Raw genomic sequence first — 25,855 nt, forward strand, 5'->3', positions numbered from 1 at the left:
CTCCAGCCCCACCTTCGTTATTGGCAATGTCCTAAGTGTTCACAAGGGCTGCCCCAAAGCTTCCATTCTAAGAGTTTGGGGTTCTCTACTTCAGAAGTGGGAACCTTGATGGACTTGCCCTGGAAGCAAAAGTCCAGGTTTCTGTGCAAATCCTGCAGCTTGCCAGCTCTGTGGCTTTGGACATATCACCTAACCACTCAGTTTTCTCCCCTGGTAAATGTGGATTAAACTTCCTCCCTCCCTCCTCACAGGTGGCTGTAAACATGAGCCCAAAGCAAATGTAAGGAAGGCACAACTTGACCAGAAATGAACATGTGGGGGAGGAGTTGACAGAGCCCAGCATAGATCACACGTGCACTGTAAATATGTGTGCGCCGGGATGCGTCTTCAAGTCAGGGAGACGCTGTTTATTTACAGAGGAGCCTGCGTGGGCTTTTCGGTTTCAGCGATGGTGATAATTAAGAGTTGACGATATCTGTCTGGTCTTGGTTCCTGCAGATTTAGCTTCTGGCGCCCGGTCTCTCTCGCTTTGCTGTGGGGCTCATGGAGGAGGGCCCAGTGGTTGTCTCCAGCTCTTAGGGCCCTCGGGCTTCCTCCCACCACCACTCTAGTGCTCTGGGCAGCCAGTCTGCTACCTGCTCACCCTAGAATTCTGCTTGGGCCCCACCTCTCCCTCCCCAGCTTTAGGAGCCTCCAAGCTATGGGAAAAGGCCACCCTCGCCCTGCCTCTCCCTGTCCACCTGCCAGGCCAACTAAGCTTCCTCCTGTCCCAAGTCCACAGCCTTGGTACCCAGAAGCCACTGCACCCAGTTCACTGTCAGCCTCAGGGCCCATAGCACGCAGGAGCAATGACCTGGACAACCTACAGACACCAAGGAAATCGTCCTGCCCTTCCCTCCTTTGGGCAGAACTCTGCAAGGCTGGAGGGGCCACGTTTATCAAAGTTCTCAGGCCAAATAGGGGTGGGGTGGGGACATATAACCACAGGGCACAGCACCAGGGCCCCTAGACTCAGGCTGGTAAAGAAGTATGAAGGTGCCTTCCAGGAATGGGGCCCACACTTTTTCCAGCTCTTTCCACGGGAGCTGCCCCTGCCCCACTGGAAGCATTGGGGGGCAGGGTGCTATGGAGTCTGGGAGGGCAGACCCTTCTTTGTTGAACTCACTTTTAAATAAAGTAAATTCCATTCTTAGGCTGAACTTCCTACAACCACTATCCATTAAGAACCTACCATGAGGCACAGGGGACAGGGAAGAATTCAGCTAATTATTTCTTAGCACATCAGTTGCCCTAGAACCAGGGAATGGCAGAACAACCCAGCCTGAGGCTCGAGACTCCAAAATACCTGAGAAAAGACCCAAGTGTGAGTACAGCCTCTGCCTCTTAATAGTTGTGTGGTCTTGAACAAGTGTCTTAACCACTTAGTGTCTCCATTTTCTCCTTTATAAATGGAAGATAATAATGGCACCCACCTCGTGGGGCTATTAGTACTCAATAGATATGTATTATTATTATTAGGGTTGTTGGTGTTAGTTTTCTCTTAGGTGTACAGAGAGCACAGATGAAGAAGTGATTGCTGAGGGAGCTATCTGGGAAGGCTTCCCTGAGGAGGTGGTATCATGTGGTCTGGGGGATGGACGTGAAGGGAGGGTAGGACAATCTGGGCAGAGGGAACAGAAAGAGCAAAGGCATGCGAAAGGGAGGAGGGTTGGGCATGTTGTTTGAGGATCTGGACTAGGTTGCAGGGAGTGCAGTGGTGGACACCAGGTTGCGAATGAAAGTAGGGCCTGATGGGAAAGTGCCTTGTCTATCAGGCTGAGAGGCTTCCTGTATCCTATAGGCCATGGGAGCCATGGAAGGTTTTTGATCAGGGGAGGAGCAGGATCAGAGCCGGTGTCAGCAAGTTCATGATCTGGGAGCTGTGGTAGGTCACGTTCCAGGTGGGTTCCTCTGTCCTGGTGCCCTCTCCACATGCACCCTCCTCACATCTCTTGGCCATGGGGCAGTTCTCCAAGGGGTCACTTCCCCAGAGCTCCCTCCTCTCTTTGTCAAACAAGGTCCTTATCCAAAACTGCTCCTCAACCCCTGCTGTAGGCTGGAGAGCCCCTAAGGACAGAGCCTGCCAATCCCAGAAGCCAGTGGTCCTTCTGAATGGTCCCCAGAGACCCAGGGAATGCCCATCTTAAGCAATCATCATTCTGTGGGCATGCAGAATGAGCCCTGGGCTTGGAGTCTAGGAGAACGAGGCTGAGGCCCTATTCTGGCCTCTAGCTGGCTGTGCAGCTGTGAGCAAGGTGCTCCACCTCTTAGATGTCAGTGCCTTCATGTGTGCAAGACCTGACCCCAGTGATGAGTCTTCACAACAATACTGAAGTAAGCAGTAAGACTGTCCCCTCTTTTACAGATGGGGAAATTGAGGCACGGAGGGGTCAAGTAACTTGTCCAAGGCCATTCAGCTAGTCGGTGGAGCCAGAGTTCAAACCCAGGCAGTCTGACTCAGAGTCTACACTCTTTGCTTTGACATCATACCCACCACAGACGGGGGTGGTCAGTTGTTTTCAAAGTGTGTTCTTTGGAACTCCTAGGGCTTCCAAGGAATTTCTCAAGGGCTACAGATAAGGATGCTGAGTAGATGAGGCTGTGTGCCCTCAAGCCCTGTTCAGCCAAACAGCAGCATTTCCCTGCTTCACATCACGGGCTTCTGCAGAAAGTTCCATTTGAGGAAAGGGATGTGTTATTAAGGAAAGTTGACCCCCCCCCCAGATCAGTGACCCTAGGATCCCCTGCAGGATGAGTGGATGCTGGCTGTCATCTTCCATGCAGCTGATACCTCCCCTAAAGATTCCCTGGGCACTCCCAGCATCCCTTGGGGAGCCCTTGGATCCGGGGTGAAACAAATGCTTGCCATTGCAAATTGCATTGATGCTGTGAACAAAAGTGACATGATGTCCTCGGCCAGCACACGATATTGCCATCAAGGGGTACAAGCGTGTTAAGGCCTGTCAACCAGAGTGAAACCATTCCCAGAACACAGAGTTACTGTGTCTTGGGCTGCAAGGGACCTCGGAAGTCCTGGAGTGAGGCCCCATCCATGCACAACCACCCCGGGCAGCCCTGTCAGTGACAAGAAGCTGCTTCTGCAGGAGGCAGACCCTCCACAGATGGGCATTGATAGCTAGGGCTGCTGGGCCTTGAGCTGAGCTGAATCTGTTTCCCTAGAACTTTCCCCTGTGGTCCTAAGCTTGCCCTCCAGAGCTGCACGGAATAAGCCGGCTCCCTCTGCCACATGACAGGCCTCTAAATCCTTGCCGACAGCTCTCATGTCCCCTTCCAGTCTTCTCCAGGCAAAGCTGCCCCAGCCCTTCTAACCCTTCCTCTGATGACATACATGGTTTCAAGTCCCCTTAGCGTCAGCATATTAACATTTGGGAAAAGAAAATATTGCAGCCCTAGTCAGCCTTTTGACAGAGCTGAGTTCCACGACCTATGCTTGGGCAGAGGAGACATCTGGGTCCCAGGGGTGAGACACAGACAAGGGCAGACAGATGACATTGGGAGACCTGGGAGGCAGGGCGAGCCAGGAGCAAGAAGGGCCTCTGGGGTTGGATCCCAGGGGTGTCCTGGGAATGAGGGGTGAGCTCAGGCATGTCCCTGTCCCTCGGCCCAGACCTATGGCAGGCATGTCAGCTGACCAGAGCCCAGGATTAATGACGATCAGGTGGAGTCCTGTGGGCAGAGCCCATGCTCCTGACCATTCCACCCCACCAGGAGCTCTTAGGGTAAATAAAGGCTGTGTGCTTGAGGAGCTGGCCCACCTCTGAAGGTGGACAAGATGCCCACACACAGTTATCCCCTCTGGAATGTCAGCTCCGCGAGGGCAGGACTCGCTCTCATGTTCACCACTGTCTTCTCAGCACCAAGGACAGAGCCAGGCATATAGTAGATGCTCAATAAATGCATGTTGAAAGAATGAGTGAGGAGGAATCCCAGGCCTCTAGGAATAGTGATAATAATAGAGACTACCATTTATTAAGCACCTACTGTGTACTAGACTATGAAGGTAGGGGCTATATCTGTTTTGATCATTCTAGTACCCTCTGTGACAGGCTGACCCATGGGAGGTACTCAAATATTTGTTGAAAGCCCAATGCTTGCATATGTTGTGTCACCCAAACAAGATGGGAGAGAAGAGATGGAAGAGGCTGCAGTGACAGTCTGAGAGCCTCTCTCTTTTACACACACACACATGGATCCCTTCTGGTCTTCTCCCATCCTCATCTTTGCCTACAAGTCCTCATTTTTCTAGACCCAGATGAAAAGCACCTTTTCCAGGAAGCCTTCCATAATCTCCCCAGTGGGAATTATTTTCTCTTGCCTCTAAGCTCCCATCGCACTGTGCCTGCACCCTTCTTTTAGGGTGCAATGATTAAGTACCAGGGCTCTGAAGCCATAGTGTCTGGGTTCAAGTCCTGACTCTTAGTCTTCCAAGCTGTGTGACCTAATCTCTGTGTGCCTTGGTTTCCCCATCTGTAAACAGGGGCTAGTATAGTACAGGCCTCATAGGACTATTGTGAGGTTTAAAGGCACTGTCAGGCACAGAAAAGTTAGGCAATAAATGTTGGCTATTATCCTAGCATTACCATGTCGAGCCCTGCATTAGAGATATTTGGGGCACTGAGTTGGCTCTCAATGAGTGTTGAGTGAAATACTGAATACACATTTAGTTTTCCCCACAGGACAGCAGAGGCAGGGTAGGGGTCACATCTTACTTGATTCTGTGCACCCCGGATCCCTGCCCCAGGCCCAGGCCCAGGTCTTAGCCAAGAGCAAGCATCAATGAACACCCCTGGCAAGGAATGAAGAGGGCTGAGACATACAGGAGGGAGGAGAGGGTGCATGTGGTGGGTGGGGACGACAGCTGGAAGCCTGGCTGGGCTTTTGGTATGAACTGCAGACCTGACCCGGTCCCTTGCCAGGGCTCTGCCCCCACTCCCAACTTCTTCTCATCTCCTCAGCAAGCCATGATTTATAGATGAACAGAATCAAACAGGGCCGCTGGCTGCTGGGAGGCCCTGGGGAGCTGCTGGAGAGGGAATGGACTTCTGAGAGCAAGCTCACCAGCTGCCCAGAGAGGAACGGGAGGGGAGCCAGAGGGGGAGCAGGCACACACACACATAGGCCATAAACATGGCCACCCATGGCTCACATACACATAAAGCCAAGGAGACTCACCCTTGGCAGTGGCATCTATGCCTCACTCTATATATAAACACATGCACATGTACACACACAAGCCATGCTGACTCACCCCTTGCATGGATACCCACATTCACACTCACACACAAATGTGCACATACACCCATGGTCATAGTCATGAGCAGATGTGTAGCCCACTCTGCTGTCCATGAGGGCTAAGTGTTCACACACTTCCTCTGGCCTGGAATTCTCTCTCCACGCTTGTTCTCTGGGGCAGAGCAGTGGGACGGACAGTAAACTTGGAGGCAAATGACCTGGGTTCGAGTCCCATGTCTGCTTCTGGCCAGTAACCCAGGGTAAGTACCATTCTGGCCTCAGTGTTTTACCTTCAGATGATGATGATAACCCCTGCGCTTCCCTGCTGGGGTACTGTCAGGATCAAATAATAGCTAATTAATTGAACACATGTCTTTTGTGGCAGATAATGTGCCAGGAAGTTTATATGCACCATCTCACATGATCTCCATAACCTTATATGATTATTACCCTCATTTTGCAGAGGAAGAAACAGGCAAGGAGAATTAAGGCAACTTGAACTTGTCCTTGACCCTGCTACAGCTGCTTCTCTCTGAGCTGAAGAACATGACCGCATTCTGTAACATGCTACCCTGCTCAATCCAACCACACCCCACCATCCTCCTTCCTTCAGGAAGGCCAACATTTTTTTCACACTTGAGGCTTCAGAGAAGCTGTTCCCTCTGCCTGGAATGCCCTTCCTGCTAGTCTCTTCCTTCTATTCTCAAGATCCCCAGACAGAGATGGTCTTCATTCCCTCCCACATGCCTTTCTGCCTCCCCTGTAACAATGGCAATTCATCAATGTGGATTAATAATTAGCATTCTTCTATGTCTTTCTCCCACTGGGAACACTTGGAGGGCTGAGACTCCAGATCACTCATTTCTGTAGCCCAAGATTTGGAACATAGGAGAGGCTGGAAAAATAAGTGCTAAACAAATGCATGAAATTATTCAAGGCCCTAGGTGAGCCCCCTCATCCAGGAAGCCCTCCCTGATGATGTGCTCACAGCAGTCTCTTAACTTGAATTAACTCTGCCTTCCGTCCAGCCTCCTTTTGGGGGGACTAGGCCTGTCCTCCAAACAGAACCAATGGGGTTCTCCTCATTGCTCGGGGTCTCCCACAGCCTATAGTCCAGGACACAACACAGAGAAGCCACTGGACATGCTGGAAATCTGGTCACATAGGCTCTTTTCCTCAGAACTCACTTGTTTCTACACTCTTCGGTGCTGACAAGTGCACTCTCCACATCTAGCCCTTCCAACGTTGTCTCATCACCCCCACATCGTCCTAACCTAGATTGCCCTCCTCTTTCAGGCATCCTCAGATCCCAGGACCTTGCTCTCCTCACCAAGTACCTTCAGTCATAGTAACTAATGTACAATCTGCACTGAATCCTGTTCACAGTATTCAGCACAACTCTGAAGGTAAATCCTCTTATCTTCATTTCACAGAGAAGGAAACTGAGGCTCAGAAGGGTTAAATACTTGCCCAAGAGCACACAGCAGAAGAGAAACAAAGCCAGGATTGGACCTGGAATCTGGAAGACCTCAGTCCTGTGCCCCATGGGAGCTGAGCCTTAAAATAAGTCTCTCAGAGGATAAAGGGAAGGGAAGGAAGAAATGGCATGAACACAAAATAAGCAGCAGCCAGGGAAGGGCTTCTACTTCCCCACAGATTTCCCCAAGCACTTCAGAGATCCTTCTGACACATACACCTTTGCAGTGGCTCCTTCCTCCCTCCACTGGTCCAGTCCTTGGCCTCAGTAAAACATCCTCATTAGATAGATGCTCAGTCTACCTGAGGGTCTCGAAACAGCTTGGGAGTTGGGCCCCGAAAGGGTAGGAGCAGGAAGAAGAGGAGGGTGGGGTACCTGAGAATTTGCCTAGGGCCCTGTCTCTGGTGCTGACTAGGGTGCAACCACTCTTCCAGAGATAAAACAGTGATGCTGGGGGTGGTTGGGGCTACATCTGCCATCACATTCCCATCCTGATACTGCCTCCTCCCACCTGATTCTGTACGACAGTGTATCATGCCCCAGGTCCTCCCCCCATCCTCCTTTGGTGGCTGCAGGATGACATTCGAGGTGGAAAACAGTGAAAGCTGGAGTCACAGGTTTCCATAGGAAGTACCCCTCCACGTGTATGCAGAGCAGATGGAAATGGGGGAAGGTGGGAGAGCCAGTGCAGAGCCCACCAGCCCCAGGGCTATTTGGGCCTGGGAAGGGGGGTATTTGGGGTGCCTATTACACCTCTCCTCGACCCAACATGCACAAGAAAGCCAGAAAAAGGCAAGTGTGGTAGAAAGCAACAGAAAACCAAGGAGCTAAACTCTGAACCCCAGACAGCCAGGCAAAGCTCCAGGCCTCCTGTCATGCTGAATTTTCTGCCCTCTCTTCTCTTTAAAACTCCCCACTCCAGGCCACCCACCTTGGGAACGGGGGCAGCTTGTTCCTTGCAAGAGGAAAAAGAAAATGAGATGGGCGGGTAGAAGGAAAAAAGAAAAAGGAGAGGAAAGAGAGCCTGGCACTCATTTCCCAGGAGAGCTGGGCTTTGGCCCTGCCCCCATGCCCTCGGGACAGTCTCTCTAGTGTCCCTCAGAAAGCAGTGGAGACACCCACAACCCCTCCGGCCTCACCTGGGGCAGGAACAAGCCTTGCAAAAGACGAGGCCTGAGGGGAATTGTTTTGGAAAGTTACAAGTAGCTGGAAATAGGGGCTTAGCACGAGCAAGCCTCCTCAACCTTGACTGTAATAAAAACAGATAATGCGTGAGTGAGCTAGGGAGAGTGTGCTGGCAGGGGCCGCAGAGGCCGGCTGGATGCAGACGGTTTAGAATTCAGAGGAGATGCCAAGTGAGTAAACAGCGAATGAAGGATTATCCGGATGGGCCAGGAGTCATTCCAGCAAGAAATTGGACAGGGCCATGTCAGAATCCACAAGCACTACGACTCCTCATCAGGGAGCAGGGCCTGGTGAGCTGTGAGGGCCTCACCCACGCCTTCTCTACCTCTGCTCTCTCTTCCAGCAGAGTGTGGCCTTGGTAATAATGGCTCACGTTTATTCAATGTAGAACAGTTTACAAAATGCTCCAGAGTTTACCGAGAGTTTTACAACCATTGTCATATTTAATGGAGGTGACGGAAGTATTTTCTGCCTGGTGACCCCCTCCCCTCCCCACAACTCCCCCCAACCTTCCACAATTCCTGGCTTAGTGAAGCCTGGTGCATCTGTCTTCAGTCTTCAGCTTCAAGATGGGTGGGAGGATGGTGGCGACAGGCCATATGTAGACCCCAGATATCTGTTGAGTCTGGAAGTCATCAGGGTCAAAGCCATTCTGGATGGACAGGGCCAAGTGCCAGCTCTGCGCAGGGAGCCCAGATTGAAGGGTGTCCAGCCAGAAGTTAGTCTAGAACCTGCGACCCACCCTGAACCCAAAGCTGATAAGATGCCTGGGTAGCCATGAAAACAATCATGCCCATCAGAAAAGCAGGAGTCCAGGAATGGAGAAGCTCATATGGAGGGCCTCTCCACCAGGAGTGTGGAGCGGGGGCAGGACCAGGGACGTGTGATGATTAAGTGCAGGCTTTGACCACTAGTTACTTTTATGAATAATGCATGGTTGTGCCTTGGCCTAAATCAGCATCTTATTGTTATTAATAATACACGGCTGCAAAGAAGCTGGGGTTGGAATGGTGTGCTATATTTTATTCGAGGATCTCAGAGCACTTAAGAGCTTCTCATGCTGATGACTCAACTCTACCCCTCCAAGTCATAGGCTTCCTTACAGAACAGGGAACCTGTCCTTCCCTGACACCCTCCCACCTGAGGCTTGGAGTCATGGAAGCCATAGGGGTTAGGAACCTTCTATGCTGGGATTGGATTCTTGACCTGAGCTTTTGGTAGAGGAGGGGGTACACTTAATCTTCACGAACTCAAGGGCTCTCAAGTGTGCAACATAATGTGAAGTGGCTCCCGGAGATGTTCAGGAAGGAGGGATAGAATTAGTGGGAATCCAAGTGTGGGAGAGGAGTGTGGAGAGAAACCACTGGGAATCTGAACCCAGTTCTGCCACTCACTGCCATTGTGGCTGTGTGACTTAGGCAACTAACTCAACTCTCTGGTCCTAAGTCTCCTCGATAGAATATAAGGTGTCTGAGACTCCCTGTCGGACATTCCGTTCTTCCATATTCTGGGGGTATTTTTTGCACCGCAAATACTTGGATGAATCCACAGAGTGCACGGCTCCTAACTCTGTCCGCGGTGCTGAAACATCTAGCTGCACGCTGCCTCTGTCCCTGGTGCTGAAATGGAAGTCAGTTGCAGGGAGGCACCCGCCCCGGGCCACCCCGTGCATTTCCCCTGGTAAGCGGAATTCAGGAGACAAGAATTCTTTCCAGGACTGCTGCATAGCAGTCCCACCTTCACTACTAATTACTCCCTGATCAACCCCGACCTGAAGACACAGCAAGAAGCAGCCGACCTCAAGAGCCCCCTTTCCCGGATGAGGTCTGCTGATGCTAAGGACCCCAGTCATCAGTCCTACTCCAGACAAAAAAAGCCTCCCCGCTAATGTAATTGCCGCATCCCATTCCCTCAAGGGGAGCCTGCCGCACTGCCTCCTGGCGGCTGGCGCGGGTACTGTGCGCAGAGCAGGAACACAGAAGGTCCCCAGGGGTGGTGCTGGGCCTGTGGGGAAGGAGCAGCAGACGGTCGGGCCCCCGCCACCCCCTCACCCCTCCCGGGGCAATCTGGCGCTCTGAGCTTGCAGCGCTACCCAACACCCAAACACTCTAGGCTATCCGACTGTTTTCCAGCCGCCTTGGGGTACCATGCTGCCCTGTTCACAGTGAAGACTCGACCCACGTCGCTGGACCCTGCCAGGTGAAACTTCCTGTTCCCTTCTCCAAGATGGGTGTGGTAGACCTGTTTAAACAAACACAACCTTTTCTCCAGCTGGCGGGCCAGTCCTACCAGATGAAAACAATGGCCTGTAATAAGCCTCCACCAGGGCAGAGGCTCCCTGCCTCACACCCACCCAAATAAGAACCCTGCTCACAGCTCTTCCCTAGGAAAAAGTGGGCATTGGGGGAGAAGGCCACAGCTGCAGCCCACTCCTGCCCCCCCCAGTTGAGGGCTCTCTGAGAAGTAGATCTGCTTGGTATTTCTAGGGACTACTTGCTACTAGCCCCACTGGGTGTAGAAATCCTCTTTCTTCCAAAAACAAGCAGCAAAACAAATAAAACTACCTGAAGAGAACACCCCAAATCAGCTTCCCTGGATTTAAGCAGGTAGTAAAGATAATAACCTTTAATCACAGTAGATAGAGCTAACATCATTTATTGAGCACTTACTATAGGCCAAGCACTGTGCTAAAAGCACTGCAAACATTATCTCATTTAGCGTTAACAAACCCTCTCCCCCAGGGAAGCAGCAAGATCAGCATCCTACAGATGAGGAAAGTGGGGTTGAGAGAGGTGAGGTGACCACTCAGAGTAGTGCAGCTGACAAGTATTGAGACTGTCATGGAATCCACATCTACCTGCCCTTAATCTTGCAGCTCAGCTGGATCTACCTCACCATACTTCGATGTTCTTCATGAAGCCTCACTGCCCTAGATGTTTCCAAGACCACCCCACCCCCGCCATCCTCCTGTCTCAGCTGAGAGCAACATGGAGGAAGGCAGTAACACTTCACATTCCCACAGCACTTCATAGCCTGCAGAGTGTTTCATAGCCACTGTCCAAATCAACTCTTATGATACTGAGACCCTCTTTTGATTTTACAGGAGAGAAAACTAAGTTTCAAAGGAACAAGTTTTGCCCCAAGTCACACAGTGAGTAGTGGAGCCAGAACTCAGATGAAGATTGTGGGACTCCCAGCCCAGTGCTCTCTCCCCATTTCTTCAAAGCTGGGGTCCTGTAGGCAAGCCAGAAAGGGGGTCTTAAGGGCCTTCATCTCCTGAGGGACTTTGTGAGGTCCTGACCTAAGCTGCTACCCTCCTCCTGGGGCCATCAGTTGGCTCAGCTCTAACTTGGAGCCTTGGAGTCTCATTCTAAATGAAAATTTCTTTTCCAGGCAATTACTTCCTGCTAATTAGAAAGCAAGGCTGCCAGTCCCTGGGCCCTGGGCTGACCCCTTTTCTCAACTCACAGGGGTGGGGGATTGTTGAGGTACTGGGTAGCAGCACCAGCCACAGGAACTGCCTGTGGCTTGGCCCCATCATCTAAAGGAGGCCAGGAAACTTTCGAGAGCAGGGGGACTGGTGGAGGAGTAAGAAGCTCCAAGGAATGGGAAGAAGGGAGGTGGGGATGCTGGGGAGGAAGGGGCTCAGAAGTGGGAGAAAGTCAGGGGACAAGAAGCTAGAAGGAGCCTAGATGTGCTATGCAGAGTAAGTGAGAGACCTAGGCTCAGGAGCAGCAGGGGGAGCCAGGAAGATCCAGAGAAAATGGGGACACGTCATAGGAAGGAAAAAGGAGGCATCTCAGGAAGCAGGGAGACAGAATGTGGGGGGAGAGATCTCCCCTATGCAGAGGAAGTGGAAGCAAGAAATATCCCTGGAAAATGGTCAAGATTACAGGAGTGGAAGAGGTAGAGGTGGGGAGATACTGGGAGACTCCAGGAAGGGGCAGGAGAGAGGAGGAATTGCTGAAGGAAAGCCCCGGGGAGAAAGGGAGGAGAGCGGGGGAGGACAGCTGGAGTGGCAGTTCCCTGGGCCCCAGGAAGGGTTCTCCCTACGTCATTGTCCTTGAGCCTCCCCCAATGTCAGTGCCCAGCCAGTCGGGCCTGCACGCCCTCCTACACAGCCACAGGTGCAGGCGGGCATGATGGCAGGCCACCAGCCGGCTCCGGACCCAGATGATCCACTCACCCAGGGCAGCCAGCTGACTTTCCTTCCTGCCAACCTGCCACCGCCTCCTGTGGGCTAAGCCAGGACCCTCCTGGGTCACAAAGCAATAGGACCAAGGAACTCTGGGACTGTGGGGTCCAGCCCCTCCACTTTACAGAGGGAAGATAAAGGCCCAGAGAGAAAACAGTGCTTGTCCAAGGTCATATAGCAAGTGAGTGACAAGGCCAGATGAAGAGGGCTCAGGGGTTAAGCCACAGTGGCAGGTCCTGTTTCCTCCTGAGCTAAGCCAAGAACAGGAGACAAAGACAGGTTTTGGTTGGCAGCAAGTCAGTCCCTGATCAGTCTAAGCCCCGTGGATTGTGGGGTGGCAGGCAGAAGGGAGTAAGGGTTGCCAGGGGCTGGAAGGGAAGCAAAGGAAGTCACCATTTATGGAGCACTGGGTGGGAGGGTTCTGCCTGGGTTATAATTGCAGCTAACGTTATTGAGCACTTACTAGGTACAGTGTTCCAGCCACTTAAGACATTATGTGCAGATCTCATTTAATCCCCACGATAACCCTATAAAGCATGTATTACTGTTATTCCATTATAGGGAAGAAGCTGAGACTCAGGAGGGTTGAGTAATTGGCCAAGTCCACAGGCTAACCAGTGGCATGGTTCTAACTCAGGCAGCTGGCCACTGCTCTGAGGACCCTTCCACCCCCGCATCATCTGAAGAGCTCAGATCCCCGAGTTCCCAAGACCTCAGCCCAGCCCTGGCAGAATCGAGCCTCCAGATGCCAATGGAGTTACAGTCCCGTGTTGTGGGGGCTTCTTGTGGCCCAGAGGAGGTCCTCAACTTGAACAAGCCCTGTCTTAAGGTACTGGAGTTGGGTTCTAGTCCTGGCTCTGCCACTAACTTGCTGTGTGACTTTGGGCAGGTCATTTGCCCTCTCTGGCTTTGATGCTCCCACCTCTGTCATCAAAGGGTAGGACCAGATAATAAGAGCTTGTACAGATGGTGCTAACCCTGTGGCAGGCATGATTCTAGGCAGCGTACAGACATTAACTCATCCAACCCTCCTGGCAAGCCCTCTAAAGTCAGTGCTATCATTGCCTCCATTTTACAGACAGGGAAATGAGGCAAAAAAAGGTTAAGTAACTTGCCCAAGGTCACACAGCCAATGAATACATGGCAGATCTGGGATTTGAACCCCAGTACTTTTGATCCAGAGCCCAGGCTCTGGCTGCCATTCTGCCTTATTTCCCGAATGACTCTCTCAGCCCCTGCTTGGTGCCCGCAGGAGGTCTGCTTATGGCCCTCTGCACAGGCACACATGCCGTCGTGTTTCCACACGGGAAGCACACACATTGCCATGTGTCTGCATGACGTGACATGCGTCAGCTTATGCTTCCACACTCGCTCCTGTGTGGCCACCAAATTTCTGTATGGGATAGCCACACTCAGCCATCCATTGCCACAAGAACAAGCTAACTCCAGCAGGCCCACATGTACGTGCACACACAGCCCCCTTTCTGGGCACTGGCTGCCTTGTGTGCCATGCTTGAGCACGTGACCACAGTGGCAGTGACGAGGGCCGCCACACCCCTTCTCCTCTGGCCCCCTCCAGTGCCTGGGTGGCTCAAACGTCACATCGCACACCTGCCAGCACCCCCATCCACGCTGCCTTCCCCACGCCTCTCCCCTAACAGAAGCAGGCACCTTCCTCAGGAAGGAAGCAGGCACAGGCCCAGCCTGGCTCCCACAGCCCAAAGATGCCAGCCAACCCGGGGGTGGAGAGGGAGAAAGAGGCAGCAACTGGAGGTTCTGGGGGCCTGGGGTCCACGGTTCCCATCTGAGACTAAGCCCTCCCTTAGGTCTGAGTTCCAGAGCTCAGCTCTTAAGATCCTAGAGATGCCAGCTCCTCTCTGTCACTGTGTGATATGGGGTCAGATGGGGGACCAGAGGATAGAGGGTCTGTCCATCACTCCCTAGCAGGACTGTGGTGCCATGAGGGCTTCTCTGGCCGAGTTACCATTGCACCCCGCCAACCCCATCCCTGGTCCCTGCTCTCCTCCCCCTGCCCAAGCATCTCAGAGTTCTGGGTATTTTTAGGACTCAGCTGACAGGCTGTGAAATCGCTCCCTTCGCACCTCCCTAACCAGGCGGGGGCTGGAGAGGGAGGAATGGGGTTGGGGGGGGCACACACAGCCAATTCATCAGGCTCCTCTAGGGCTGGCAGGTGCCAAGCAGGGAGTAAGGGGTGCCTCCCCTTGACTGAGCGGATCCTTCCACCGTGCCTGGAGAGAGGGAAAGGAAACAGGGTGGGAAGAAGGCTCCACCCCCCTCGGGGGACCTGAGAACAAAGGCTTTAAGGGACACCCAAGCACTAAAGGAGGCAATGGGGACATACTTTGAGTCTAGCTCTACAGCCAGTACCGATTCCCAGCCCTCCCTTCCCAGTGATGGGCCGAGAGACAGACTGGCTCAGATCCCAGTGGGATAAGGGAGCACCAGGCAGTGTCACCCAGTGGTTTGGAGTGAGGCTGACTTGAAATCTCTTCCCTACTCTACTGAGTGACCTGGTGAGACACTCCACCTCTTTGAGCCTCAGTTTCCCCATCTGTTTGACAATGGTAATGATACCTCCCTTGCGGGACGGCTGTGAAGATTAAACGAAAGATGTATGTGAACAAGCAGATGGTCTCTGGGCCCACAGGGCACTGCTAAGAGATTCTCCTTTGCTGTTTCCCTGACGGGCAAATCCTCCTAACCCCTCCTTTTCTGGGCTGCCTTCCTCACCATGACCCCTGGGCCCACAGTTCATCCTGGCTGGCCTGACCCTCTTCCCCAGGGGAACAAATCCCCAGCTGAGGTGGGTAGAAAACATAGACCCTCCTCACCTCCCTGCTTCCTGCTGCAGGGCACACATCCACATCACTTGGCACATGGACGCAAATGCCAACGTGCTCGGGTGCTGCCAGCTCCTGGGTGTGAGGGCGTTTGCTCTTGGATGACCCCCTAGGGACGTGGGAAGACATATCCAGGCCTTGCTGTGAATGGGCCCCCGTGCCAGGGGCTGTGGGCATGGAGAGGCGGGGCGGCCAGCCTAGTTGCTGTGGAGACAGGTTGGCTCCGGTGGGGCTCTGGAGCTCAGGCCTGGCAGCTGGCGCTTGAGTTGTGTGGCTCCTCCAGGGCTGGGCCCCGATGCCCAGGGTGCAGGGTAGGGTGTGGTGTAGAGCTGATCCTCAGAAGCCTGAACTGTGACCCCTGGGCCCTGGGCCTGCACACTTTGGCTCTAAATCTCTCCCTGAGAGGCTTTCTCTCATACCCTGGCCCCCGAGATAAGCTCCCCGGGGGTGTCCGTCCACGCCTACCTGCACCAGCCTGTCCCCTTGACTGCCCGTTACCCACCACAAGCTTTCCCAAGGCAGGGCCCCAGTCCGGCTGGATGCTGTAGACCTCCTGGTATGGGTCCTTTGGACACAGCTCTGTGTAGGTGAGACAGGAGGGGCTGGACAATGGCTGGACAGAGCCAGCTCCATATACCTGCCTGCCTCCAGGCTCCCCACCCTCCACATTGTTGCAGAGTTAAAGTTCTCCATAGAGATATGCTCAAAAGCCATAAGTGGCCCTCCACTGCCTTAATTTAAAAAAAAAAAAAAAAGAAGTCCAGCTTTCCTATTTCAGAATGCCAGAACCTTCGTAATCTGGCCCAACCCGACTTCCCCAAACCTTAACTCCTGCTACTGCCCCTTGAAGGCCTCCTTTCTAGCTGCGCACGTGCAGATACTGCTACCTCAACTGGCTGGTCACACCTCGGGGCCATTGCATGTCCTGTCCCCACTGCACAGAATGCCTCATCCCTGCCTGCTCACATGGCAAGCTCTTATTCTTCCTTCAGGATCCAGAACCCTAGACCCAAAGCTCATGATCTTGGGTCTGGCAGTGTGGCTGGAATCCCAAATCAACTTCTGATTGCAAGCGCCCCCTTCCCAGGGTGGCCTGAGGATGGATGAGCAAACGTACGTCGTGGGCTTAGAACCTCACCTTGCACCAACTAAATGCTCAACACATCTTTGCTGTTCTGATGGTAACTGACTGACGCTGCCTCAGTGAAGCCCTCCCCAACTTGTCCTCCACCAGGGCGGAGGCAGGCATGTCCTCCTCAGAGCTTCCGGAACCCTCATCCCACACATCAATCACTCGGTGCAGGTTAATGTTGATAACAGCTGCCGTTGTCTGAGTGTTTACTATGTGCCGGGCTTTCCGCTAAAGATGTTTTCTGCCTTATCTCCAACTTCATCCTCCAACCCCATGGGAGGTAAGAACCATCACCATACCCATTTAACAGAGGGGGAAACTGAGGCTAGAGTGGTGGAGTAACTTGCTCCAGGGACACAGCCACAAGTGTCTGTGCCAGAAGCTGTTTGATCCCAGAGACATAGCTTAAGCAAGCCATCCCCTGCTGCACATACGTAAAGTGCTTAGCACATAGTGAGTGCCCCACAAGGAAGAGTGTGCTATTATTATGCTATTGTTATTATCAGGGGAGGAAACAGGGTATGTTGGGTGACCTAAGAGGGGCTTCCTTAGGCTGGACCGCTATAAAGCATGGGATTCCCACTTTCCTGGAGAAAGAGAGGGCTCAGAGGGGCCCTTGGGCTACCAGGGATGAGGATTGGAATGGCGAGAAGGTACCCTGGGAGCCCCAATATCTGGACCCCGTGGGCCTGAGGAACCTGAGGAGTGCTGGAGTGAGCAAATGCTCGAGGCTTTCAGGGCGAGCCCAGGTTGGGCAGAGCAGGAGAGGGCCGGCCGTGTGCTGGCTGAGCTGGCCACCGCTCTCTGGCCCTGCTGACACCACCCCGTGGTAATGAGACGGATCCAATTTGTACCCAGGGCCCCGCCGGGAGCAGCTGCCGCGGCAGGATTTGAAGTAATTTAATTGGACACATTAGCCACACAGCTCTCTCCTCCGCTCCCCTCATGGAGGGCCTCACACAGTCGCCCTTCGTGGCCTCCCACAGTCCACGCCACCCGACCCTGGCTGGAGGCAGGGTGCACGCTACCCTAGCCAGCACCGTAAGACCCCTACCTGCTAGGACCGACTTCTCGGCACTCTCCCTCTCTCATTCTGGGGGCTCCTGAGGGCTCCAGAACCACAGGGCTGGTGGGGTTCTGTTTGCCCAAAGTTCTCCCTTTTCTCTGATGCAACCAGCAACTATGGGCTGGGCTCAGACCTCTCCCTCCTGTCTCCTCTGATGGGCAGAACAGGTCACCCCCTTTCCACCCCCAGTCAGCTGGAGAACCGCAGCTTCCTGCTCTCCAGGAAGGCATGGCATCCAAGGTGCAGGGCCATTACCAAGATAGTGCTGGGTGGGGGCAGTCTTCCTCTTAGGGCTCTGGGGGAGGGGTGCATACACACACACAGAATTAGACATAGTCACAAACACATATGCACGCCCAGTTAGATCCACAAACACAAACACACCCCCCACATACATGCTGACAGACCCACAGGCTGTAATGGATGTGTCTGTATCTGTACACACCAAAGCTCCAACTCCCTCCCTCCCCTGCCACAACGTCCATGGCCAAGCAAGTTGCCTGGCCAGGTGAGGCCCTGCTCCCAGCAGATGGAAGCTTCAGAGGGGGCCAAGCTGGCAGGTGGGAGGGTGTGGCAGGGGGCAGGCAGGGCCCCTGGAGGGTACAGGCCCCGCCTGGCTGGGTACAGGGCTAGAGGAGGTGCCCTCCCCCAGTGCTTTCCACCACAGCTCCCAGCGCACCTCAACACACCTCGCTACAAATATACTCATTAGCTGCTGTTTACAGCGGGCACGGCACTCAGATGAGCGCAGCTATTACGGCTGTCCAGCTGCCGCCCGCACACGCAAGGAGGTGCACACAGCACAGCGCTACTCCCCACCGGCCCCGCCCTCCCTTTCCACCTGTGCTGTGGCCCCACACTCAGTCACTCGGATTTTTCCATTTCCCCCAAACATCCCAGCTCACCAGACAGGTCGGCTCCCTGCCCGGCCCCTGCAGGGGACACACCTCTTCCAAGGAGCTCCTCCAAGTGGAAGCTGCAGACCCCCCACTCCCCAAGAGCAGGTCCGATAGGCCAGCCCACTCTCCAACCAACTGGGTCCAGAGTTCCAGGCGCAGGCTCTGGGCGCTGTCCAGCCCCTTCTACAGGTCCCGTGCTGCCTGCCAACTCCGTTCCAATCCTTGGGGAATTCTGCCGGGTGAGACTGAAGCCCTGTCCTCTAGACACAAGCTGGATGGGGCCCAGCAAGGCTGCCCCTGCTGCCTGGAAGGTCAGGGACTTCCATGTCCATGGAACTGGCACGGTCCATCTGGTACCACTAGCTGGGGTTCCCTGGCAAGGCGAGCAGGCACCCGGGCTGGGCCTGGCACAGGCCTCCTCCGGCACCTGGCCAGACCAGTGACCATCCCAACAGAGAGAGCTGACCTCACCAGAGGCATGTGCCACCTGCTGGGCACTGCCCAGGGAACAGGGCGCTGCCTCCATGCAGGGCTGCCCGGGCCCACCCGAGATGCCTCAGTGCCCCTGTGGGGCCTGTGAAGCCAATTCCTCTTTCAGCCGAGTTTTCTGCTCAGGAGTGGGTCTCTCATCCCCTCTTTGAGGCCCCCCTCACCAGTCTTCTCCCTGCTGTTCCCGGCCTCACTCCCCTGGGGGAAACAGTTATTGAAAACAGTTCATCAGATTCAATAAGATTTCAAAGTCCCTGAGAGAATAGGAGGAGGGTGTGGGGAGAGGAGGAGTGGGAACAGGGGACCACCCACTCCTCCTCTGCCTGTCCCTCAGGACCTCTTGCATCAGCAGCGGGGAGAGGGTGAGAAAGACACAGTCCTTCACTGTCACTCTATGCTGCCTTCAGTGCCCCTTGGGCCTGAGCCTGCAGTCTGCTAGTGGCAGGGCCCAGCTGCCACGGGCCTGTCTTTTTTCACCTGACACTCACCTGTTCCCTGCCTTCCAGCTGTCCCTCACCTGTCACCTGCTGGCCTGTGCCTTCCCAACCCAGTCCAGCCTGCTCTAGCCCCACTTCCCCAACCAGGAGGGGCTCTGAGGCTCTCTCCCTCTCTACCATCTCCTAGTCCATCAGTCAAGTTATCCCCACAAGACCCTCAAACAGCACGGCTCAAGGCCAAGGTTGGGGGGGTTCCTGTCTCCCTGGAACCACTACAGCCTAGGGGCTTGGCTACCCGGACCCAAGCCCCACATAAGCCATACGTCAACCCAGCATTTCAAGCCTGTTCCACCCCAAGTCCACCTCCCAGCCATGGCCCGTTGGGAGGTCACTTGATCTTCAGTCCCAGACTTTGACCCAAGCTCGGGATGCAGGCCAGGGAGGTCTGGGCCAGTAAGATGGGGTAGGTAGGGGGTTGGGGGTGGGGCTGGTAGATGGGGTTGGGGAGAGTTTGCCAGTGAAACCGTCAGACAGGCCTTCTTAGACTGTCCCCCGCCCCAGCCCCTGTCCCTAACCTTGACGGCTCTCACAGCATACCCCTGATCTGCCCTTTCAGTAAGGCCCCTGACTCCTGCCCCACACATCACCCAACAGCCTCTGCCCCTAAGTTGTGCTGTGGGTGGAGGGTTGGCCTGTACAATCTTGTGGATCCTTCTGCCTTGAGAGAGGAGACCCACTGTGCCAAAGTCCCTGTCCCGTGCAGAGTGTTCCCCACACTCCCTAGGAATGACCTGTCCAGCAGAGTTGCTGTAGGAGGTAGAGCCCACTAACAGGTGGGACAGACAGAGAAGACCTCAAGCACTGCTACCCCCAAGGACAAATTCACAGAGGGCTGGGGGCAGGGCAGGCAGCCCTCAGGACCTGAACTCTCTCCCAGCGCTGCTGCACCGGCCCAGACTTTCCCTCTCTGGCCTTGCTCACTCGCTCACCGCAAGGTCACCTCTCCCTCCCTCTCTCCCTGCTGCCGTCCTGCCTGCCCACTGCAACGCTGACCCCTGCGGGCCTGCTGAGGCCCTGCCCTGCCAGGGGACAGGCGGTTGGAGGGACACAGGGAGGCCTGGCCAGGTGAGCTTTGGGATGAACAGGGGATGAAGGCTGATACCAGGAAGAGGGCACATGTCCATGGGAGGAGGCAGAGGGGAGGTTGCAGGCATGGCCAGGAAGGCTGGGCAGAGTTTGGAGCAGAAGCGAAGGGGGTGTGTGGGAGGGGGCTGATCGTTCTTCACTGGGCTCCAGCTTTTTCCCACAGTCCCTTGCTCCAGCCAGGATAGATCCGGGAGAGAACTGCCTGGGGACCAGGGGCCCATGTTGGGAGGGAACTGTGCCTGTCCCCTGTCAGGGTAAGGGTCTTAGCAGTAGGCTGAGCCCTTTGGGGATTTGCAGAGTGCATGGTATGACGGAGGGGGTACCACAGGGACCTTCTGGAACCAGCCTGGGACATGAGGGAGCAGGAGAGGACAGGAGATTACAATCTTCTTTTATTTTTTGAGGATTGGGCCACAGGTGTTCCTGGCAGTGAAATGAGGCGATGAGGATGTAAAAGGTACTGGCCTTTGGGGGATCAGAGAGATGGTCCTGAATCACACAGGAGTTATTTGCATATCTTACTAACACCCTGGTGCCAGGCTTGTGGGACACATACCCTGTCTGGGAGAGCAGAGTCTGGGGAGCCTGGGGTGAACTGGGTAGGGGGGACAGTCTGGCCTGGTGCTGTCAGAGGTGGGCAGGGATGTCAAGGGACACAGAAACCAGACTGAGCTCTGGCCCCTCACAGACCTCCAGGGGACTAGGATCAAAGGTAGATTCTGCTCCCTCCAGCCTATTTCTGATCCCATCTAGCCCAGTGCCCACATCAGAGAGAAGTAAACCTCAGGCCGGCCTGTTTCCCAGTCAGAGCTGCCCCTGCCACAGGAGTGATGGGTCCTGCAGCTGGAGTGGGCAAGACAGGTCTCCAGCCCAGACAGGGAGGCCCATTCGAAGAAGGGGAGAGGGAACAGTCTGGGGTCTGCCAGCATGCCAGGGGCAGCACTGGGTTCCAAGCCCTTTGCCCAGAAGATACTGAGCATATCAAGTTGGCCTCTGTGGAGAGGGCAGAGGTGCTTGGAGGAGCGGTGATGTCATGGCGCCCAAGAGTGGGAAGAAAGAGGAGGGAGGGAGAGGGGCCCCAGGCAAATGGCCTAACAAGAAAGGAGAGGCTGCCAGCCTGGCAGTGCAGGGGGAGGCGAGTGTCCTCACTGCATCCCCTCTTCCATCTTCGGACCCGGGGGGCTGGTCTCTGAACTAAGCTATTGGCTTCTGAGAGGGTGATCCAAGCAAGAGAATGATTCTGTCCTTGGTCCAGAGCTAGAAGCTGGCAGCCTCTTGGGGGAAGATGCCAGTGTAAGTGACCTGAGTCCAAAGAGATGAAGGGAGGGGTCTCCAAAGAGATGGCTGTGTCCCTTCAGCCATCACCTAGAGGACATTCATAGATGGGCATGAGGTTCCAGAGAAGGAGACTGAGTCTCTTCCACCCACATACGTAAACGCTAAGTGAGTGCAGTGCCTGGCACCCAGGAGGTCCCTCCTCGGGAGGGCTCGGACTGCAGTGACTTGATGGGGGTGAGAGAGGAGGCAGGGACAGGGTGAGGCTGCCCTCAGAGGGAAAGAGCAGATGAGGGGCTGGGCCAAGAGTGGGCAAAGCCAGCGCCCACTGGACTGCCTTCGAAAGCCTCGAGGCTCTAGGGTCCTTCTGTGGAGGGCCTTAGAGTTGTCCCTCCCCTGGGGACCCCCAACCCCCGGAGATCAGCAGCAGTAAACCTGGAGGCTCTTCATCTGAAAGCAGGTCCTCAGGCTGGGGTGTCACGCTTTAAGAAAAGAAACCCAGAAGCGGCAGACTAGGGGTGCTGGGGCTGGGGTGGGGCACCCCAGGTGGGCACTGAGACTGAGCCTGGGTAGGAGCTGCAGGGGACCTGTCTACAGGTGGGCACTGTGTGAGGAGGCGTCAGGAGCCAAGGAGGAAATGGCAGAGCAATTTCCCAAGGAAGGTGGAAAGACTCCTCAGCTTGGCTTCCAGGATACCAAGCAAACGTGGGCTCCCAGGCCACTCCCTGGCTTGGGCTTGGGAGAAATGCAAAGGAGCACGGCCCCTCCCTCTCCCTCCCCCAACAGGACTGGAGTGAGTTTGGGGTTCTTTTCTTTCCCCCTCCTCAAGCCCTGGAGAACATTCCCCGGGCACCCCTATTCTCGCCAGTCTCTGCTTTCTTTCTCTTCAGGTACCCCTGCCTCTCTCCTCAACGCTCCTGCGGTCCACCCCCACCCCAGAAGCCCCCCTCCCCTGCTGCTGCACCAGATTCCCACTTGCCCCCTGGCACCCTCTCAATTCACAGTCGGCACCGCCGATGTCACTCTGCTTCCTGGTGCACACAACCTTGGCCAAAAGCTCCCTGAGATCCCTGCCCTGGGGTCCCGTAGCACTGGCACCTCGGGGACACTGGTGCTGGGGACCCAGGGGTGCCTCTGAGGGCACTGCGGGGGCAGCGGCTCCTCGCTCCGCCAAACACGTTGTCCTTGGGCTGCTGGGGGGTGGAGGGGGAGGTCCTTGTGGGGACACTGCGAAGCCGGCGCCCGGCATCAAGCTTGGCAGTGCCCGGACTGCGGGGAGCCGGGGTCCCAGGTGCTGCAGCTCCAGCCCGCGCCCCCGGTCTGGGATGACCCTGAATGGGGGAGTCCGTGCGGCTCCGGTGGACAGCAGCCCCAGGCTGGGGCTCCGAGACGGCGCCCGGCGCTGCCGCCGTGCTGCCCGCCGGTGCGGGGCGCCCCAGCCCGTGCGGGGCCGCGCTTACCTGGGCTGGCAGCCTCCGGGTCCCGGTACATGGTCCCCTCGTCGCCGGCTCGCTCCGGGCTCTTCAGAGCCTCCCGCGGCCGCGCGTTGCTCCGCCGCCGCTGCAGGGCATGGGGCCGGGCGACCCCCGGGGGCGGGTCCGAGGGCGGGGGCCGCGCGGGCTGCACCGAGCCGCGGAGCCGGGGAGCGGGGGCCGCCCGCCAGCGCTCCCGCCCGCCCGCCGAGCACGCTGCCGCCGCCGCCGAGCCGCGCAGAGCCTCCTCCCTCCGGCCTGCGCGCCGCGTGTGCGCGCCGGAGCGTGTGTGAGTGTGTACGAGGCCGTGTGTATGTGTGTGTGTGAGCGCGTGTGTGAGCGCGCCCGGGGCACCGCCGGCGCCGCCCGCCCGCTGCCGAGCGCAGCTGCCACCGCCGCCGCCACGGCCACCCGCTGCTGCCCGCTGCCGGCCGCGCGCTGCACTGCAGCCCGCTCCCGCCGCCGCCCGGAGCCGCCCCGAGGGCACCGCCGCCGCCCCGCGCCCCGCCCGCCCGCAGCCCCCGCGGGGAGGGCACGGAGCCCTCCAGCTGAGCTCTTCGAGCCTGCGGGTCCTGCCGCACTGCGCGACCCACCCGGCCGGTGCGCCCCTGATGGCAACTGCTTCGAACCTGGCAGGGCGGCGGAGCCGGCCACCTCCTCCGAGGTGCCCTTTGACTCCGTTCCAAAAGGCGTGGAAATCCACTTCGGGTTTTCCGCTCGGTGGCGGTTGGAGGGCGTCAGCTCGGGACTCGACAGCGCGGCAGTCCAGGGAAGGAGAGCTGGTGTGTATAAAAATCAGGAGTGGATTTCGCCAGCACAGAGCCTGGGTCCGCTACTCTGGCCAGCCTCAGAGCTTGGTTGGAGTCAAAAAGTCTAGGATATCCTCCCTCGGTGTGGGACTAGGCCTAATGACCCTCTCCACTTAGCCCAACCGCACAATAGACGACAACAGCTTTCAGCCTCTGTTACTACTTCTCTCGCACCACTTCAATGCACCCTGCCTCCTTTTCCTTGACCCAGCACTTCACTGGGTAAGAAGGAAAAGCCTCCTTCCCCTTCCAGCCCTGGGGCTCACTTGGCCCTCTCTGCTCCTCTTTCAGCGCAGCACAGTCCAAATCCGGTGAACCCTCATTCTCCTTTTTCTACAGAATTGGAACTGTTTGATTCTGGGGCAGGAAAGAGAAGGGGGCCCTCCTCCTGGGGCTTTTAGAGGCCTGGAACTGAACAATTGGTGGTTTCAGGTACAGAGACATCCCTGCACACACCTACACACCTGATCCACTACACTACTTCCTGCAAGCACGCCCCCCTCCAACACACACACACACAAATACACCTCCCACACAGCAAGATACAGACACAAGTGTCACACAATACAGGGCCTGCCCTTACCCTGAACTGAAGGGGATAAGTAGGAAGGCAAAAGTCTAGCGCCTGCCGCAGCACCTTCCCCTCCCCTCCACTAAGGATGCAGTTCACAGGTGAACCAGGCTTTCCCAGAGTCAAAGATTCCTACTCTCACCCCAAGAAACCGACTTTATACTGCACAGCGCATATCCAGCCACACCTCCCCCTTCCCATAGGGCAGCAGGCAGCCAGCACCCACAGGGACAAGCCTCCCTCTCAGTCTCCCCCAACACATTCACACACACACACACACACACACACCCCATCCCCTTGAACGCACATGGAGCCCATTAAACACACACACACACACATACACACACATTCACCTCCACCCACAGCTTTTCTGGTTGAGAAACAGACAAGGAAATTCCCCCGAGCAAACCTCCATGAAGACTGTTCCGGTGAACAGATTTCCTTGGATTGAATGTTCTAATTAAAAAATGGAAGGAAAAAAGGCATCTGTGGGTTCTATCCCATAATTCCTCAGTGGCCAGAAATCTCAGCTCCTCATCCTCTGGTCAAGGGCCATTACGTTTCATGCACCCTGCAGCCAACCTCACCCACAGGCAGCCAAGAATTCAGGTGCTATCCACACACCCCTTTTTGGCAAACACCAGAAGGCCTGGAACTCCAAGGTCTCCAGGCTGGGCTTGTTCCCACTCCCACCTCCATCTGCCTCTCTCACTGCTCTAATGACGAGCACCCCATCTCACCCCTACCCCTTCCATCCCCTTGCCCACACCCCTGTCATCAATGTGCACCACACAGAAAGGCTCCGGGTTCAGGAATCTCCCCACCCATCGACCTGAGAATCCAGAAGGGAGACAGCAGAATTCATCACTGCAACACAACAGATTTTTATAAGCATCTAAAATCATGGAGTTTATCAGAGTTTGTGGGGAGACGACCTCTGAGAGATGACCCAGGCCACCCCTCAGGTGACAGACGGTGAAGACCAGGCCTCTAGATGGGAAGTTAAGGCCCAGAGCTAACAGCCCAGGGAGCTGGTGAGAGAACCAGGAATAGAACCCAGGGTCCTGACTCCCAGCTTTACTAATCACTGTGAGGTTTATGAGAAGTCCCAGTATTGCTCCCATCTGAGAGCTTACAGCCTTTCCCTTACAAAAATAAAAATCCCAATCTCATTCACTGCCAGCAGGCATTAGACAACCACTATTCCAGAATGCCAGAGCTGCACAGTCCCTCAGATATACTAGATAAACCTCATGAGATATAGTTGTAGAATCTGAGGCTCTGGGGCATTGGGAATCCCGGGTAGACTTTTATTTCCTACCTGCATCATTGACATAGGAAAAGTGTTAAAGACACCCTTTCCCTAGGCCTCAGTCACTCTGTCCAGGGGAGGTAGAGTCATCGGAAAGAGGAAAGAGTATGGATTTATGTGGCTCTGCCATTCATAGCTGTGTGACCTTGGACAGACTCCTTGATACCTCTGGACCTCAGTTTCCTCATCCATACAATGGAGATAATAATAACGCCTATTTCCTTTGACTATTACAAA

At 55.4% G+C, this 25,855-nt stretch overlaps 1 protein-coding gene across 4 annotated transcripts in view; it reads right to left on the reverse strand.

Moving 5' to 3' along the window:
- SYT7 (synaptotagmin 7) overlaps positions 1-23,201 on the reverse strand; it is a 59,051-nt gene extending 35,850 nt beyond the window's left edge. For 3 of the 4 annotated variants that reach the window (XM_072970072.1, XM_072970070.1, XM_072970069.1), the window contains exon 1: positions 22,915-23,201. In XM_072970072.1, coding sequence (XP_072826173.1) covers positions 22,915-22,945 — 31 coding nt within the window. In that variant the 5' untranslated portion in view covers positions 22,946-23,201. The remainder of the gene's footprint in view (positions 1-22,914) is intronic. The other variant, XM_072970071.1, reaches the window with a different exon arrangement.
- Positions 23,202-25,855: the final 2,654 nt, after the last annotated feature.

This window comes from Vicugna pacos, chromosome 10 (assembly GCF_048564905.1).
Source record: "Vicugna pacos chromosome 10, VicPac4, whole genome shotgun sequence".
Lineage (NCBI taxonomy): Eukaryota > Metazoa > Chordata > Mammalia > Artiodactyla > Camelidae > Vicugna > Vicugna pacos.